The sequence below is a fragment of the Mytilus edulis genome, chromosome 1 (assembly GCF_963676685.1).
Source record: "Mytilus edulis chromosome 1, xbMytEdul2.2, whole genome shotgun sequence".
Lineage (NCBI taxonomy): Eukaryota > Metazoa > Mollusca > Bivalvia > Mytilida > Mytilidae > Mytilus > Mytilus edulis.
In genome coordinates this window covers 10,650,397-10,667,918 of record NC_092344.1, presented here as the reverse complement: position 1 = coordinate 10,667,918, position 17,522 = coordinate 10,650,397, and the positions used below count along the sequence as shown (strand labels likewise).

General features: G+C 33.3%; 1 protein-coding gene across 1 annotated transcript; it reads right to left on the bottom strand.

Annotated features, from left to right (window-relative positions):
• Positions 1-7,544: 7,544 nt before the first annotated feature.
• On the bottom strand, positions 7,545-15,070 carry LOC139507049 (zinc finger MYM-type protein 3-like). The gene is made up of 3 exons (XM_071295629.1): positions 15,041-15,070; positions 14,547-14,649; positions 7,545-8,665 (listed from the first exon to the last, which is right to left on the bottom strand). Exons 1-3 carry the CDS (start codon positions 15,068-15,070, stop codon positions 7,545-7,547), a joined length of 1,254 nt encoding a protein of 417 aa, XP_071151730.1.
• Positions 15,071-17,522: the final 2,452 nt, after the last annotated feature.

Below are 17,522 nucleotides of genomic sequence, written 5' to 3'. Positions count from 1 at the left end.
ATTTAGTTGTAGCCTGTGTACGTAATTCATCTTTATAAATATTGATGACTGATGCAAGCTGCCATTCTTCTCCAACCGTGTGGAAGATACAGTCTTAAGTTTGATGCTAAGAACTAAACATGACAAACAGAAAATTAAATAGCAGTGTTTATAATTAGTTTGAAATTTATCGGCCTATTTCGTAAATGATAGAAAATGTCCTGTTAAGATAAATAAAAACTAAATCCATTTGTTTTCTTTTGTTTTTCCCAGAATGAATGCGTCACCAGGATGTGAACAAACTATCTATTGATTTGTATCCATTTAGCAGCACAAATCACAAGATCCCCATTGAACAAGACGAATATAATAACATAGATAGAAATAATCGACTTTGTATTTTATGCAACAAAAATAATTGTGCGATACTTTGAAAAAAACCGGAAACTTTGTATTTTAGATTACTATTTCAAATATGCAAATATAATTTTAAAAACACAAGAAGATTATGTCTTAAAAACCATCTTTTTTTTTAAGAGCAAAATAAGATATTTATAATTTTAAGGATAATCAAAAATGGTATAGAATGAAATTCAAAACAGTGTGGCTGTGGCCATTGATTGACACATTAAATTTATCCATTGACTGGGACAATTTAGGTGAACGTTTGTATGCAACGACCACTGCTCACTATGTACTTTTTAAAGACACTTAAACTATGGGGTCACCAAAGGTTCTCAACACCTTAATTTAGTAATTCGAAAAATTAATGAGAAATAACACGATGTTTTGATTTATATCAATTATATAAATCAAAACATAAAGGTTATTCCTGATTAATTTTTCGAATTATTTTATAATTAAAGGCGTTAAGAAACCTTTGGTGACCCCACAGTTTAAATGTCTATCGTAGGTACGTCGTGAACAGTGGTCGTTACAGACAAACGTTCCGACGTAAATTGTCCCAGTCAATGGATGAATTCAATGTGTCAATCAATGGCCACAGCCACACTGTTTTGAATTTCATTCTATGTGATCCAGGCTTCATTGCACTTCATATATTATCTCAGCAATTTTGTTTGATTGTTCTGTCATATTGTACATAGTTAACGTAAAAAATAAAATCACAAAAATACTGAACTCCGAGGAAAATTCAAAACGGAAAGTCCCTAAAAAAAATCAAAAGCTCAAACACTTGAAACGAATGGACAATAACAGTCATATTCCTGACTTGGTACAGACATTCTCTGAATTATAAAATGGTGGATTGAACCTGGTGTTTTTTAGCTAGCTAAACATCTCACTTGTATGCCAGTCGCATCAAATGCTATTGTATTGACAACGATGCGTGAACAAAACAAACAGACATTATAGGTTGCACTTTGTAAATACAGCTGTTTCTCAAAACACGCCTCTTTTGGGGAGTAATTGAATATTCATAGAAAATTCATTTTGTTTACATACTGGTTCCCAGTTATGCTCTCTGTGTTCCATATCGCAGAGACAGAACTTGGGAATGTTACCAGTAAATAAACACGTGCATATTGTTTACATTGAAATCTGTGGTAACCTTTCATTCGAGGTAGGGGCAGTTAAAAAATTAGTGTAAGTTTAAACTCTGAGAAGTTCAGGGCATATAAACGTTGAAAATATGCCGCACAGCCCTATATGTTGACCTTTGGAAAAAATTGTGGTGCATATGAACTTTCAATTCTAGGATAAGATTTTTTTCAAAACTTCATAGTAAAAGTGGTACAGTTTTAGCCGTAAAAGGAGTTCCTATGGGAAATTGCATTGTCAATATTTACAGAAATGCAACCTATAGGTAAAAATGTCAAATGTTACGATCCCAATCACTATAAAAACAAAAAAATATGAAACAAAGAAGCACAAAATGGTATATAGACCTAGCAAATCAGCAAACATTCAAACCCATAGATAAAAAAAAAAATAAACCAGACCGTCATGACTAAAAAAGAAAAAGAAAATCAGAAAAATAATAGAACACAAGACACAACATAGAAAACTCAAGACTAAGCAAAACCAAAAAACTTTGGGTGATCTCAGGTGCTCCTGAGGGTAAGCAGATCCTGCTCCACATGTGGCACCCGTCACATGTGCTCATGAACCATACATTGTACTTTATTTAAACGTGCTAATTCGCAAAATAACATTCGGCGTGCCACTTTACCCGTACATATTATTCTGACTCTCAACGAACCAGTTCGTACAATTACTCTAAAATACCATGTGCTAATTAGATTATAATAATTTCAGTGAAAAACAAATATCCATCTTATATTCTGTATGTATGTGGCTGTCCCAAATAAGGAGCCTGTAATTCAGTGATAGTCAGTTCAAGTTTAACCATTAAAGTCCTATGCCGGAAATAACTCTGCCATGTACAAATGTGGGTTGATGCATACATATCGAGACGTTTAATCTGTCGACGCAAACGATATCGCTCTTTTTGTAATTCCTGCAAATCCTCAAGGCGTTTGTTTGGAACCTGAATTTATATCGTTTAACATCGGTAAACTACTTTTGCCAAAGTTAACAACATCATAAGCATATATATATATATATATAAAAGAAAATGTGGTATGATTGCCAATGAGACAACTCTCCACAAGAGACCAAACTGATACAGAAATTAACAACTATAGGTAATCGTACGGCCTTAGTTTGTTTTGTAATTTAAAACAAAAAATATACTTAGTAAACAATAGTACCAAATATTATATACTGCTGTGCAATCGTGTTTTTTTTTTAAATTATCATTACAAAGGTACGAGAATACCCTTCAATTACATGTATGTATTGATGAAGGCGGAGGTATAACTAGATACATTATTTAGCCCTTGAAACTACAAAATAGTAAAATATATCAAGACTTTTAAAATCATTTTACTTAGATATCACATGAACACATTTAAGTGCAGCAAGGATACATCTATATGGGAATGTCCCGTCGCAGTATGTCATATTGCGCGTTCAAGCTCGTGCATTATGGAATTCCTCTTCAGACAATTATTATACAAATTTCAGTGCAATAACCCTGTCTTATCTTTATTCAAATAAAAGTAAAATATGTAACAACACAAATTAAAAAGATAAAGCACAAATGGAAGGATCGAAACATACAAAAAATATTTCAAACATTTCCTTTATACACCCCTTATAATTTGCAACAAATGATTTATATCCGAACAATGATTTTGTGATGTAACCGATATAGATTATCTTTATTTATTTAAGCCTGTCTGCGTTAACAATCTAATAAATATTCATGACTCCTTTCTTCTTCATTCGCATGTAAAATAGTTTCCAGTTAAATATATGAATTTAGCATAGTAATGGAAACTCAAATAAATCAAGTTAAAAATTGATTAGCGTATTTTTATATATGATAATTAGTCTCATGATGATATAAAGTAATACGATTGTGAAAGTTTTTTTCATTCGAGGACAAGATGCATGCATTTCTCATTGTACTACCAGGCAAGCTGAAAAACATATACATAAGCACCTATCTGTTCTGGTAACAAATTTAATATATATAATAATAAAAAAATTTAAGTATCATAAATAATTGATTTACCATTGCTTTTTCAGGTTCTTTCGACTTTTGCGTTTTAACTGTCAACTGATCATCTTCCGCTTTTTTGTTTAAAAATTGGTGAGAAAACTTACGAAAAAGGTACCATTGAAATCCGCTTTTTTATAGAAAAAAAACACACAAAAAAAACAAAACAAAAAAAACGAAAGTATATAAGTTTTATTTCTTATATCAGTATTTTTATAACATCATATATTGAAAAGATCAAATACATAAGATTCATAAGTGACGTTCAGATAAATATAGTTATAAAGCCAAACAAGTAGAAAATGAAGAGCATTGAGGACCCAAAATTCCAAAAGGTTGTGCAAAATACGGCTAAGGTAAGTAGTTATCAAAGGTACCAGGATTATAATAATATATGGCTAGGAAAAGAAAATTCTTGGTATTTTGAAAAATTCAAACTTTTGCAAACAGTAAATTTATACAAATGACCATACAATTGATACCCATGTCAACACCGAAGTGCCTGACATATTCAATAAGCACGTATCTTTTCTGCCAAAACATAAAATTCAAGTTATAAAAAGGAAGAAAACCAATGTTAAGTATAACTTATTAACAATTGCGTTTTTAGTTTCTTCCTTATTTGCGTTTTTACTGTTAACTGATTATCTTCTGCATACTTTTTAATATTTGTAAAAAAAAAAATTATGAGAAAAAAGTACTATTGAAATCCGCTTATTATAAAAGAAAACAAAAAAAGAAAACATATGCAAAGTTTTTTTTCTTATGTCAGTATATTATAAAAATTTATATATTAAAACATAATAAAAAAAACTGATAGCAATTCACCGTTCAAATTAATTTGTTGTAAAAATCTAAATAAATACTAAAAGATAAATTAATCCTTTTTCACTCATTACAAGAACAACCATGGAATCTTTTGGTATTCTGTTTCATAGTTTCATAGTTTATTAAGAAAACTCAGCCGCAGCAGACTGCGTAACAGGAGCATATTATGCACAATATAAATCACAACATATTTCATAATACATACAGTATACATTTTTAAATTATACATCTTCAGAGATAAATCTTTGTTTATTGCAGTTTTAAATCAGACAAGCATCTTTTCTACCTTTTGAATAAAAATTGACAGCTTAGACAGCACATTATTATTACAATATTTAAGCATGCCCAGTACTTTTTTAACATTTGGATATTTTAAATAATATGGAGGTATGAACTTCCCCCTTAAATCTTTAACTTTATAATTGGTACATATACATATATAGTGGTACACATCCCCAAGACCAGCTTTACAAAGTGGACAAATTCTCTCATTTCGTGGTACATTTCTCCATCTTCCTGTTTCAATGGGAAACTTTGTATTACATACCCTTAATTTACATATATTGACTCTATGACCCCGCCTTAATTTTAACAGATATGGTTCTAAGCAAAACTCTTCTTTAAAGTGTAAATAAAATTCCCCCCTTGATGAGTTATTTTATATCAGAGAACCATTTTTGAATAAACTGGTCCTAGAGACGCTGCCTCACATTAGTTTTAATATAATTATAATCAACTTGCTCCGGAATATTATATATTTCACAAAAGCCACAGTCATTAAACACAGATTTTACATAGTTAAACCATTTGAAATTATAACCTTCATGCTCATGCATGTACCAAAGTAACTTGTACAGTTTACCCGATACTTTTTTATCGTTTGTTGCAAGCTTGTGCCAAAAACAGACCATTTTTAACTTGATCTGCAGTTCAAGTGGAAATCTTCCAAGTTCTCCATACACCATAAAACTTGGCGTAGAGGATCGCACCCCCAAATGCGCTTACAAAACTGTAAATGTAATTTTTCAATATTTTTCTGCAGATAGCAATTGTATTTTTAATGTCCTTTTTCTTCTTTTAATAAAAAATTGCTAGAAGTTATCTTATCAAGTTTTTATAAACAAAAAGATTTGGGATTTTTTGGTCCTTAATGCTCTTCAAATTTGTACTTTATTTTGCCTTTTTCACTTTTTTTTTATTCGAGCGTCACTAATGAGTCTTTTGTAGATGAAACGCGCGTCTGGCGCAAAAACCAAAATTTTAATCCTGGTATCTATGATGAGTTTATTTAGGTGCTCCGGACGGATAAGCGCGTATCCTGCTCCACATGTGGCAATCGTTGTATTGCTCATGTTATTGCTCAATAATATGGTCATTTTTATAAATTTCCTGTTTACAAAACTTTGAAATTTTCGTATAACTAAGGATTTTCTTATTCCAGGAATAAATTACCTTAGCCGTATTTGGCACAATTTTTGAGAATTTTGGGTCCTCAATGCTCTTCAACTTTGTATTTGTTTTGCTTTATAACTATTTTGATGTGAGCGTCACTGATGAGTCTTAGGTAGACGAAACGCTCATCTGGCGTATTAAATTATAATCCTGATACCTTTGATAACTATCATATTATTACAAACCCGGTGAATAGTATAATTTGGTTGATCGCATTCGTGAAAAGAGAACGGGATTTTAACAATTTCTTTAAATCAAATGAAAAAGATCATCATTAATTTTTTTATAGGCCTGCTTAATGATAGAAAGAGTATAATAAATCATACATGTTCATTAGTCTACAATGATGATAATATATGAATGCCGGGACTTTAAAGATTTGTTTGATATTTTCAATCTGTAAACTTGTCAGCAGTCTACGCCCGTATATTAAGAGAACAATAACGATTGAAAAGGAAGGGGGTCTAGGTTTACACCAAATTTCAATGAAAACTTCAATCTTAATTTTATTCTTTACATAAGATAGAACTAACAATTCCGCTTAACAAAATTATAAACTTAAGTCTCTGATTTTGTTTATCATCATCAATTTAGTCATCAGAGATTAACAATCTCATAAAAATATAAATTGTCGAAAAAAAAACGTTTTGTCTTAAAATGAGTCAACTGCTCTACATTTCACTACTCATTGTTTTCTAGCAGTTTGGCTTCGACAAAAAAAAAAGGAAAAAAAATCACTTTCAATGTGAATATCATTTATGATGGCAGTTGCACGCGATCATTTTAGTGGTGAATTTATTCAGATGACATGTTTGTGTAACATTCCAGCCACCATGACATGTTTAGTATCCGAAATGTTACTGACAAGACAATATAAATTACCTTCTAAATGTATCTAGATGTTACCGATAACTACAGAATACTTTCTGGTTATTGAGTAAATGCTTTTGAGCTAAATGAATCCAGGGTTTCAGATTGGAAAAGGTTATTTCAAAGCTTTATAATTTTGTTTTCAATTGCCATGAAGGCTTCTTTCGGATATTAAAATAATTTTGGTCGATGTCAGGTAACGTTTCTCTATTCTTTGAGTTCCATCCCTTTTAAATGAAATAAAGGATATTACACCCCAGCTCTATTGTTCTACCTCACAGTTTCTATTTCTGAAACAAGTGTAAATTGAATAGATCTATTGTTATGAATAACAATGGATTTTGGCCACAGGGTGTAATGAGCGGGGTTTCTGGAAACCCCTGCTTTTACATCCAGAAAGCCGAGTTCATTGTTATTCATAACAATAGATTTCTTTTTGCCAATAAAATGAACTGAAGTGATAGTTAAAAGTGTTCACAACAAATTGTCTCGTGACATATTAAAAAAAAAACATAGTTCAATATAAAATCTCATAGTAAAAAGAAATTTCAGCATCAATTTGAAATAAAAAAAAAATAGGTTTAAATACACCTTTGCTTGAAATCTAAATTTTAAACCTTTATGGCACCTTCTCAAGGAACATAGTATTACGTTTAAAGCACTTTTATTTTCATTAAATTATTTACATTAGACACCATCACTTGCTAAAATAGATATTAATGTTTGAATTGTTGAAAACAAACGATGGAACTGACTCGGCACTTATTGTGGTGGCTTGCTTAGCCGCAGTAGGGCTGCTGCTGTTGGTTGCTTGTTTTGACACGGTCGGTCAGATACTGGTGCAACTATCTTCATTCAGTTGCAAGATTTCTGACACTTTTCGCTTCTGTGGTTCAGATGGTCGGCTGTATGACCACAAAGCGTTGCTCCGGTGACCAGTTTGCTCCCGTATTAGCTGCTCCGGAATGTTCGCGTTAAATAGACGAGTTGCTGTAGTTGCCCTAAGAGAATGGTTGGTGTAAAATCCATCTATGCCTGCCTTTCCCATCACAGTTTTAACAACAACTTCAAGTTTGTTTTTCCCGACTGGTTGCTTCGAAAACCAAACGGGCTTATATTTATAACATGCAAGGAGCTGAAAATAGAAGGCTTCCTTTGCTCTTTCTGATGGTAATTTCTTGATGTATGTATTGAAAATGTGTACAGGACACCTATCTGGTTGCTGCCTATTTTGAAATGCTCTGGCCGTGTGAGGTTCTATGTTTCTATGGTCCAGTCCTCCCCTGTATGTTTTTGACACTGTTTCCCTATAAACTAAAACTTGTTCGCCGTTATCTGCTGTTTCTAACCTAAAGTTTTCCATGGAGAGGTCGCGATGTTCTTGACCTCCCCGAAGACCAAAATTAATACCTATAATCCAAAATATTGTATGGAATAGGGTTTCCGGATCCCCGTTTCCAAGAAACCCGTTTTCCCACAACATGGTTTCCGTTTCTTTCGGGATAACCTGGGCCTGTCTTTTAAAAAGTCCAATTCCCTTTTGTACTTTTTCTCTCATGGTGTTGCTGATGCAATTCTTAATGCTATTGAATTTTATATCCGAAAGAAGCGAAATGTGTTTTCCATTAATTTCATAATACTTTTGAATTGATGTTATAATCGAAAAAATTGTGTCACTTTTATATTCTCCGCAGTCTTTTCTCCTGACAGACATTATAAACTTGGGAAACAGAGATATTATTTCAGCATCAGTAAGACAAAGTAAATCTTTCTGTAGAATGAGTCGTTCTTCTTCTTCTGCGTTCAAGATTGCACCAAGGCGCCATGAATTGTACATGTTTTTTGCCCAATTTGCCTTTTTAATTGTATTGGCTGGTATGTATGGTTTTAATTGCGCATCAACTTCGCCGTTCTCTACGGGTCTGAATCTAGAATCCACATTGTCTTTTTCTGAAAAACAAGGTTACTATTGAAAACTTTTGTATTCAATAAAATGCACTTTATCTTAATATATTCAGTAACGGACCCAGGACAAGTGTTGCGAGGCAAACAGTATATTTGTTTTTACATTTTAGGCCACTATATAAAAAAGATCGGATATGGGCAATGACATCCCTGAATCACCAAATGCAACATATAAAAGAAATCGAGAGATCACCACATGAACTATGTTCTCGCGTTTTTTTTTTGTTTTAAGTTGCACCACACATTTTAATTTTTTTTTTAAATACGTCTTTCAATTGTTATTATTATAGATAAATTCTTTTTAAGCGAGTTGTCAATATTTAAACTCAGTTTGAAACGCTGGCAAAATGTTTTAGTACAGACGCAGATTAAGCATTCAGATTCCAATTTCCAATTTTTTTTTTAAAGTCCTGTATCCGCCATTGAATTGTAATAGATCTTTTGTTTAAAAGTGAGTTAACTAGAAATGTCAGTACTGTGCTATGATTGCAAAGGGGCTTTGTCCGAATTTCGCAAACAAACTTTTGATCACAGAGATGGATGAAAATATTTTCTGGACAATACTTGTAATATACAAAAAGTAGTAATTAAATCGTTTGTTGCACAATGCCATTTGTTTTTAGATTCAACACCCTATTTATTCATCCTGGCTCGGACATTTTGTAAAGATGTTCGCTTCTCCGTTTCCAAAATACAAGCTTTTTGGAAGACTGTCATAAATTGATAGTATATAAATAAAGGAATATAAAAGCAAAACAAAAAGATAAGGGTCTGTTTGCTTGTTTTATAAGGCAATGAAAATAGAATTGGGCAGGGAATGATTTTCTTAAGATTTTCAACCATTTAACAATTTAACCTTATTCTTTCAAAAACGACTTTTAAATATGTTTTCTTTAAAATATACTTGGCAAATGTCCAAAACCCGATCAATCATCTTCAATTTGGAATAATTCTCTCACTTGACCCCCCAACCTCCTACCTCGGCCCCATCCTCAATTTTACAATGTGACCTATTTGTTTATAAACAGATCAGTATATATAATATACAATGTTTATCGCTATCACATTTTGAAATCGAATATTATCCTTGTTGTTTACTGTTATTTTTAGTCCTGTGTTCAGTTAATTTCAGGGATACAAGAATTTAAGCAGGCTAAGATCTAGTTGACGTTAAACATAAGAAATGAAACTCTTTATCATAGAATTTCAAATAGGCAAAGTTGTTTAAAATCAATATAAGGAGAAAATGTCCGCACAAATCTCATTGTGTAATTTTCAATTCTCATGCAGTGTGTGTTTTTACAGTTTATTTCATCTCAGCGTGTCTTTTTCAAATCTCAGTGTGTTGTTTTCAAATCTCAATGTGTAGTTTTTCAAATCTCAGTGTGTAGTTTTCAAATCTCAGTGTGTAGTTTTCATATCTCAGTGTGTAGTTTTCAAATCTCAGTGTGCATTTTGCAAATCTCAGTGCGTCTTTATGAAATCTCAGTGTTTGTCTTTATGAAATCTCAGTGTTTGTCTTTAAGTTTTTTATTCTCAGTGTGTGTCTTTAAGTTGTTTAATCTCAGTGTGTGTTTTTTTTTAATTCTCAGTGTGTAAATTTTTGGAAAAATGGTTTAAACATAGTTTTGACGAGAACAGCCTGTCATAGAAATGGTATGATTGCGATTGAGACAACTTTCCACAAAAGTTCAATTGAAGCGGTTGTAAGCAACTTTATTCAACAATACGACCTTCAATAATGGAAAAAAAAACATACTCTATATGTATTGTAAGTCGGTAATTAAAACGCCCCGACTTCTGTGTTAGGACATCCTGATCCTAGGTCAAGCAACAGCAGCATAAAGAAGTTAAATCACGCTTTCAGTTAGTACATTTGTTGGGTGAAATCAACTGTTTAATGTTTAATGTTTCATTTTACGACATAATTATCGGAAAACAATATGAGCTCCCCAATCAATTGACATATTATAACTATGTTGATTCTAATTCTTTAGGCTGCTGTTACTTGACCGAGTACCAGGATGTCCAACCACATATAAGCCAACCTGTCGAAAAAATGAAACACGTCTTTTTAGAAAACTAACGGCCTAACTTATAACAAAACAATTTATGAGAAACAAACAGAACAGGCAGGAACCAAAGACAACCAAGGCTACTGACTTGGGACAGAAATATACATCACATTGCGGTTTGAACAAATAATGAGCGCTCTAAGACATATTCCACAAACCTTGAGCAGTGGTGTAACCGAGCACAACATAAGAACAAACTATAATAAACAGCTGCGCAACGAGCGCATGATATGCCTGTCGCTTTTTCAAAGGAAAAAATCCAATAACTTCTCAATCTTATATCAGAAATTCATGACGAACTGTGGGGAGGATATCTTAACAGATATAAAAACAAGTCACCATAGTTTCATAATGGAAAATCCCCCCTTTTTATGAATAAATCCTTTACTTGAAGCGTAAAATCTATAAAAATTGAAAGGAGCTTACGTCAATAAATATAAACAATTCACCAAAGTTTCATGAAAAATGCTGAAGTATTTTTGAGTTATAACTCGGAAACATAAAATCTAACATTTACAAAAATCAAAAAATCCGAAAGGGACCTCATGTCATTAGATATAAACAATTCACATAAGTTTCTTGCATGTAAGTTAAAGAGATTTTGAGTTATTGTCCTAAAACTTGAAAATCCCCTTTTTTAATGAAAAAAAAAAACCCATCAAAACTCAAAAACTAACAATCTAAAATTTATAAAAACAAAAGAGATATAAACATAGATATAAACAATTCACCAAAGTTTCATGCGAATTGGTTCAAGCGTCTTTGAGTTATTGTCCAACATATTAACGACGGACAGACGGACGGCCGGACCGATGGATTGACAGACCGACGGACTGACGGACAGACGGACAACGGTATAATCCGTCCCGTAAACGGACGTATAAAAATCAGTTGAAAAAGTCTTAAGCAGATTTGGCGTATTTGAATTATTTATGTACATCTGTTTCTATGAGCTTTAAATTATAAACATAGGTGCATTATATAGGATTTAATTTGTCACAAATGTACATCTCATCAACGTATTTTTACTATTACATCCCAGCTCCTTTGTTCTTACAGGGGTGATCTGAGCCGGATCATCCCAACCAGATCACCCCAGTTTAAGTTTCTTTGTTATGCATGCTTTCCTTTGTTCTGTAACATTTTGGCGGGAATGTCAAATTCAGTATAAAACTTATAATTAATTATACGGAGAAGACTATCTATCAAAATTCACGTAGAAAAAATCCAGTGCATATGCTGGGATTCGAACTCAAGACCTTTAGCATATCAAGCCACGGCACATACTACTTCACCAGGACGACTGGATACAAACTATCAGAAATTTAACATACTTAAAGGAAGCAAGATATTTTTATAACTTGGGCGAGTTGGCAGACCTTTACTCAGTGGGGTTTAAACCCTTTTCGTTAAATAAATGAGTTGTCAGACTGATTGTTCAATTTGATTTTACACTTTTTTAAAGTTGGGCGAGTCGGTTACAAGAGTGGGGCGATTTTTTTTCATTAAGTGGCGATATAGAGAGGGCCGATTGGCCAGTGGGGCGAGTTGACATTGTTTGATATCTACTCATCGTGTTAGGGGTTCATGAAGGGTATACATCATATAGTAATATATAAAGTATATTATAATGGTTGTGTGGCGTTCTAAACTAGATTTTATGAATTGTAAATGGTTTTCGGTCTAATCTAAAACAGCTGGGATGTAAAATAGTTATCCCATTCGGACTTGGTGTGAGTGTAAGATCACCCTCTGGCCTCCGGCCTTCGGGATGATCTTACACTGACACACCGCGTCCTTATGGGATAACTATTAAAGAAACCCACGAGACAGTGGTTTAAATTTTACTCATTAAGGTCTCTGAGTATATTTAACTAATCTTAGTAGCTAGTAGATAACTTCTTTTTTTTTAACTACAACTGGCATATGTAAGGATTGAATGATGTTTTGTGAGTAAATTGATCGGTTTACAATAGTTTAATTAATAGAGTGTCATCAAGATTGAAAGAATTTGGTGGCGTAATATGGGGATCTTGACTGAATGCAACTGGGGTACCCCAACATTGCCGATAACATTTTAGCATATACATGTATATGGATACCATAATTATACAGATTTCGACGATAGTGTAAAGCAAAATTATATCCGGGTGAAATTTGATCCGGAGGAAAAAATGTCACAGTAGTTGTTGTTATTTTTTTATCTGGAGGAAAATATTTCACTGGGTTATGTTTTCCTTTGCCATGAAATTCTATCTGGGTAGTTAACTTATTGAATAGTTATTAGAAAAAACTTATCCTTTAAAAATACTATGAAATAATAATAGTGTATTTGAAATAAAGCGAAATTGTTGAAATTATATTTCCCATTATAATACATTTTTCAACAATTTCTCTTTATTTCAAAAACACTATTATTATTTCATAGTATTTTTTATCCTTGAGTAAAATTTCCTGAAATATGCAAGTCAATATCATCCTTTTAAAAAGAAAATTATCATGAAACATAGGGAAGAAAACCAGAAGTAATTTCAAAGATCATAATTGTGAAAATAATATCATGATTAAATAAGGTTAGTGAAATACATGTAAAAGTGAGTTGTTTTCACAGGGGCGGATGCAGGAATTTTCGAAAGGGGGGGTGCTAACCCAGGGCAAAGGGGGGGTGCAGGGGGGGTGCAAAACATATGTCCCGATTCAAATGCATTGATCGGCAAAAATAAAGGGGGGGTGCGCACCCCCGGAACCCCCCCTGGATCCGCCACTGTTTTCAGATCTCAGTACAAATATAAATTTAACAGTAAAGTAGAAATATAGTTGCATTACTACTGTTAACAGTAATAGATGAATTTGATGATATTTTTAACTATATAAATAGTTTTGTCTTGGGACAGAGATGTAGTTGTTGATTATATGGAAATCAGATAAATCATAGCATAACAATATATTGGAACAAAAGCATGGTTAACAGCTGGATAGTTTTTACCTGTGAAATGTTATCTGTCTTATTAAATCAAGTTGTAAGTCATCTTTTATATAAATGAATATATAAAAAATAAGATTCAAGGAAAAATTTCACTATAAAATAGATTCAGAAATATATTATATTAATATCTTTAAAATATAAATTGCTCATAATTACCTCCCTTTGATAAATTATGCAAATTTGGTCTACCTTTGTGAAACATTTTATAATTATAGTCAGGTATATATTGATTGTGAATAACTTACATAGTAGTTAACGGGACTCTATTTCACACGGTTCTGTGAAATAAAGTACGGCAAATATATACCTGTACATACTACAAATGTATCTGCATAACACAGATAGATTTTCACTCCTCTGGAAAAAATCAACCTGTGAAATACCATGCCTGGAAAAAAATTACCGGGACAAATTATCCTCAGGATAAAATATCACAGAGGAAGAAATAAACCGTTACAATAGAAGCACTAAACATTCAATGCAATCTAATTATCCCTGAAATCAAGGATCGGAGTATACCTAAAATTATTTGATATATAAGAATTAAAGCTTTAAACTAAGGAAGTACATAAGTTATGACAGTTACATGTATACGTCTTTGATTATATTAAAGATTCATTATATTAGCCCTTTAGAAACTTTTTTAGTGGCGGATCCAGATCTTTTCATAAAAAGGGGGGGGGGCACTCCAGTTATACTTCAGTGATTCCCTATAAAATCAACCAAACCCCCTAGATCCGCCCATGATTTCATTGTTGAGTCCGATCTATGAAGCTGCATAACATATTATTTACTGTAAATATACCTTTAGGAACAACCTCTTCTAAGTGTAAATCTTCCCTTTCATCCTCAAGTAAAAGTTGAAATGCACCGATGTCAGAACCTTCCTCAGCTATGTTACAATGTATCTGTGGGAAAAAAGTCACGATTATAAAGAGTTATAAAATGAACATCATGATTTATAGATTGATTGTTGGTTGCTTAACGTCCAGTGGTGAACATTATGCGAAGATTGACTTGTAACAATAGCCAAACTGACTTAATCAAAGACATTATTTCATACACAGCAATTTAATAAATAATGTATGGACAAGTTTTATCTATTTAAAAAAGGGTGTAAATTTTCGACATTTTAGAAATAAAAAACAGATACCAATGGTACCCATTCGTCACAACTCGGCCAATTATGTATCTTGATTTACATTACAAAGCTCTGTTGATTTAGAACCCTTTTTTTTAAAACAGGAACGAATATAAAATGTCTATAAAATGTCTGTTATGTTTTGGATTTGAAATGACAGAATGGTATGTAGGAGCAGATCCTGTCATATTTGCAAATTTGAAAGGTTTTGTTCAACGTGATGGTCATTACCAGAAAGGGTGCGTTTTTCGTAATCCCATAACAAAACAATAACTGCCCATAAAAGTTGATTTTTACATGTGTATAAAAAAGAAGATGTGTTATGATTGCCAATGAGACAACTGTCCACAAGAGACTAAAATGACACAGACATTAACAACTATACTTTTTATTCACGCCGCGGCCATTAAAAAGCTAAAACGAGGCTAGGGATACAAACAATGGCGGCCTCCGATGGTTCGTCAGGAGTGTGGACACTAAGTTTACGTCATGTTCCTCCCTTCACTCAAGCAGAGGTCGACAAATGGGCTAACGATAGCGCCAAAGTCCCCCGGACCAAAATGCAAAATGCATATAGTAATTTAATTGAGGGATATGTTCATGATATCGAAGGTTAGGGTCGAAAATCAAAATGCTTGTCAACTTGTCAGACAACGGTCACCCCTGTTCGGTTTCACACTCGTCGGCTTCGCCATACCATAGGACACGTGTCCAGACACGAACTCCCTTCTAAACGATGATTGAATACTATGATTTAACAACATTTCCTGCAAAATTTCTTAAAGATTCGTCCAGTTTGAAGTGCACCCCCCTTTTCAACGAATGTCATTTCTGGTCCAGAGTTGCAGGGGTATTCACTGACAGAACTCTGAAAAGCCCATAGTAAATTCATTCAGTAACAACATTTTTAAGAATGACTGAATGTAACTTGTAAGCTTTCTTATCTGGGGGTGTAACCCCCACCTTCCCCCTAAATATTTAAAAATTACTTGAACAGGTTGGGATCAAACCCTCTATATGGTGATTATACCTGTATAGTGGGATAATCCTTCTATAGAGGGGTAAAATTATCCCTCTATAGAGGGGTATTTTTGTTTAGACTGGATTTAAATCAAAATAGGGCAGAATGGCATTCTCTACTTATTATGGCAGTAACCTGGAATAGTTGATGTACTTGATTTAATATGCACATGCCCAGTTTGATGCTTATCTGACTAAATATAAAAGCTATTGTTCACCATGATTGAAAGCTGTGATGATCAGGTAAATTCTACTCACTTATGCCTCACTGAACAGAATTTCTATTGTTAGATTCAACATGAAATTTAAAGGTCAACTATTCCTTTTGTTGTTGATCAGGTGTTCAGATAGGTTTACAATAGATTGCAAGTTTTGTCACTTTAGCAGAAAACTGGTTATCCCAATTTTTAGTAAAGTGCATATATGTTGATGCATATAATTAATAGTTATCCCATAAGGACGCGGTGTGTCAGTGTAAGATCATCCCGAAGGCCGGAGGCCAGAGGGTGATCTTACACTGACACACCAAGTCCGAATGGGATAACTATTTTACATCCCAGCTGTTTTAGATTAGACCGAAAACCATTTACAATTCATAAAATCTAGTTTAGAACGCCACACAACCATTATAATATACTTTATATATTACTATATGATGTATACCCTTCATGAACCCCTAACACGATGAGTAGATATCAAACAATGTCAACTCGCCCCACTGGCCAATCGGCCCTCTCTATATCGCCACTTAATGAAAAAAAATCGCCCCACTCTTGTAACCGACTCGCCCAACTTTAAAAAAGTGTAAAATCAAATTGAACAATCAGTCTGACAACTCATTTATTTAACGAAAAGGGTTTAAACCCCACTGAGTAAAGGTCTGCCAACTCGCCCAAGTTATAAAAATATCTTGCTTCCTTTAAGTATGTTAAATTTCTGATAGTTTGTATCCAGTCGTCCTGGTGAAGTAGTATGTGCCGTGGCTTGATATGCTAAAGGTCTTGAGTTCGAATCCCAGCATATGCACTGGATTTTTTCTACGTGAATTTTGATAGATAGTCTTCTCCGTATAATTAATTATAAGTTTTATACTGAATTTGACATTCCCGCCAAAATGTTACAGAACAAAGGAAAGCATGCATAACAAAGAAACTTAAACTGGGGTGATCTGGTTGGGATGATCCGGCTCAGATCACCCCTGTAAGAACAAAGGAGCTGGGATGTAATGCTAGAGATTATAGCCAATATAACTAGAAAATGCCATTCTGCCCTAATTTGCTTTAAATCCAGTGCAAACAAAAATACCCCTCTATAGAGGGATAATTTTATCCCTCTAAAGAAGGATTATCCCTCTATAGAGGTATAATCACCATACAGGGGGTTTGTTCCCAACCTGTTGAATACTGCCTACCAGGCCTGAATACCGAATACTTTTTAACACATGCAGTATGTATACAATTTTTCATTGTCTTTTAAAGTCCTGAATACTGCGTACTAAGGTCTGAATACCCTTTAAAATTGCCCCGAATACGGTGTACCTAAAGGGTGGTTACACCCTGTTATCTGTTATCTGTACGTGTTATGAACTTTTGACACTTGGTTTTCTCTCATGTAATGTTA

Excerpts from the sequence above, each read along its gene's own strand:
- LOC139507049 (XM_071295629.1), bottom strand. The coding sequence starts at position 15,070 with ATGACAGGATCTGCTCCTACATACCATTCT. Across the intron at positions 14,650-15,040 it reads CTGCTCCTACATACCATTCT|ATACATTGTAACATAGCTGA; the intron begins GTCATTTCAAAT and ends TTTTTCCCACAG. Across the intron at positions 8,666-14,546 it reads AGAAGAGGTTGTTCCTAAAG|AAAAAGACAATGTGGATTCT; the intron begins GTATATTTACAG and ends CTTGTTTTTCAG.